This window comes from Vanellus vanellus (genome assembly GCF_965231255.1).
Source record: "Vanellus vanellus genome assembly, chromosome: 20".
Classification (NCBI taxonomy): domain Eukaryota; kingdom Metazoa; phylum Chordata; class Aves; order Charadriiformes; family Charadriidae; genus Vanellus; species Vanellus vanellus.
Window position 1 is genome coordinate 792,506 of NC_138925.1, and position 1,719 is coordinate 794,224.

A 1,719-nucleotide genomic window follows, 5' to 3' on the forward strand; every position below is an offset into this window, starting at 1 on the left:
ATAGGACTGTGTCTTTCACACACAGCACCAGTAGCAGAAGTAGGAATAATAAGGGTATCTTTTAGAGCTTCCATTAGGTAGAGGCTTTCTACGTCAACTGAAGCAGTAATTAATTCAGATTGTGCTATGATGTTTGACACATTACAATACTGGATGGTCTTCTGAACAAAGTGAAAAGAAAAAATATTAGACATCAAGAGATTTCAGTGCAGAAAGACACAACTCGGGGGGGGGTGTGTTATTTTGTAAAATTGCAGTATGGCTGAGTTTGGACGGCACCTCTGGAGGTCGTCTTGTCCAACCCTCGGCTCAAGCAGGGCCAGGCAGAGCCTGTTGCTGGTTTACTCATGTTAACCATCTTTCTACCTTCCCCCAGGTTGTGTTTTTCTTTCCCGGAGAATTTTTGATGGAAAACACAGTTGAGTGGAATCAGTCATCCATCACAGAAGTCACCCTCCTGGGATTCAGCCATGGCTCTGGGCTCCAGGTTCCTCTCTTCCTGCTTTTCTTGATGATCTATATCATGACCATGGCTGCAAACATCTCCATCATTGTGCTAGTGGTGGCTGACTGGCACTTTCATACCCCCATGTACTTCTTCCTGGGGAACTTGTCCTGCCTGGAGGTCTGCAACAGTTCCACCATCCTGCCCAGGCTGCTGGCCAGCTTCCTGACAGGGAACAGGGCCATCTCCCTCTGCTGCTGCATCCTACAATATTATTGCTTTGGTTCTCTGACAGCAGCAGAGTGTTGTCTCCTGGCTGTGATGTCACTGGACCGCTACATGGCCATCTGCAGACCACTGCACTATGCAACCTTGATGAGGGTTAGGTCCTGCCTGCACCTGGCAGCTATGTCATGGATCAGTGGGTTCCTGTCCACCGTTGCCAATACCTACTGGATGTCAGGCATGGCCTTATGCGGTCCCACTGACGTCGACCATTTCTTCTGTGATTTCGCCCCACTGTTAAAACTGTCCTGCTCTGACACCAGCCTAATGGCTCTGGTGACGTTGCTGCTTTCTGCTTTGTTTACTCTGCCTCCCTTCCTCCTCACGCTCACCTCCTACATGTGCATCATCACGGCCATTCTGAGAATCCCATCCTCCACTGGTCGTCACAAAGCCTTCTCCACCTGCTCCTCCCACCTCATTGTGGTCACCCTCTACTACGGAACCATCATCTTTGTGTATGTACTCCCAGATACTGAAACACTGAGGCCCCTGAACAAAGTGTTCTCTCTCTTTTATACTGTCATCACTCCTTTTGCTAATCCCTTGATCTACAGCCTGAGAAACCATGAAGTCAGGGACACCCTGAGGAGAGCCTTCACTGCTAGGGTTTGCACTGCCTAGACAGTTCATTTCCTGCTCCTGTGCCCTCCTCCCTGATCATTCCCACTGCGTCCACACCAGTAGATGTGCAATTACCTTCTAGAAGTGTTGATCGATGGCACAGAAAAAAACAGTATTGCCAGTACTATGTTACAGGTCTTAGGCCAACTGTTGCTTATGATAAATTTTCTGGATGCAAGGTCTTGGTCCTAGCCTGTAAGGCTTATCAACTTCTTATGGAAACTTGTGTCAACCAGAGCTGGGGACCAGGTGTTTCTTGTTATGATGCGAAGTGTAAGTGTCATCCCAGTACTATAAACAGCTCACTGGTGTTCAGGTACTGCTTACTGAGAAAGTCTAATCTTGAGAGCTGGAAGAAGATTGTT

General features: G+C 48.1%; 1 protein-coding gene across 1 annotated transcript; it reads left to right on the top strand.

The window, feature by feature from the left end:
• Positions 1 to 406: 406 nt before the first annotated feature.
• Positions 407 to 1,354, top strand: LOC309680003 (olfactory receptor 6B1-like; the record flags this gene model as incomplete). The annotated part of the gene is made up of 1 exon (XM_082493488.1): positions 407 to 1,354. The coding sequence occupies one exon, from the start codon at positions 407 to 409 to the stop codon at positions 1,352 to 1,354; it is 948 nt and encodes a 315-aa protein (XP_082349614.1).
• Between the last annotated feature and the right edge of the window lie 365 nt (positions 1,355 to 1,719).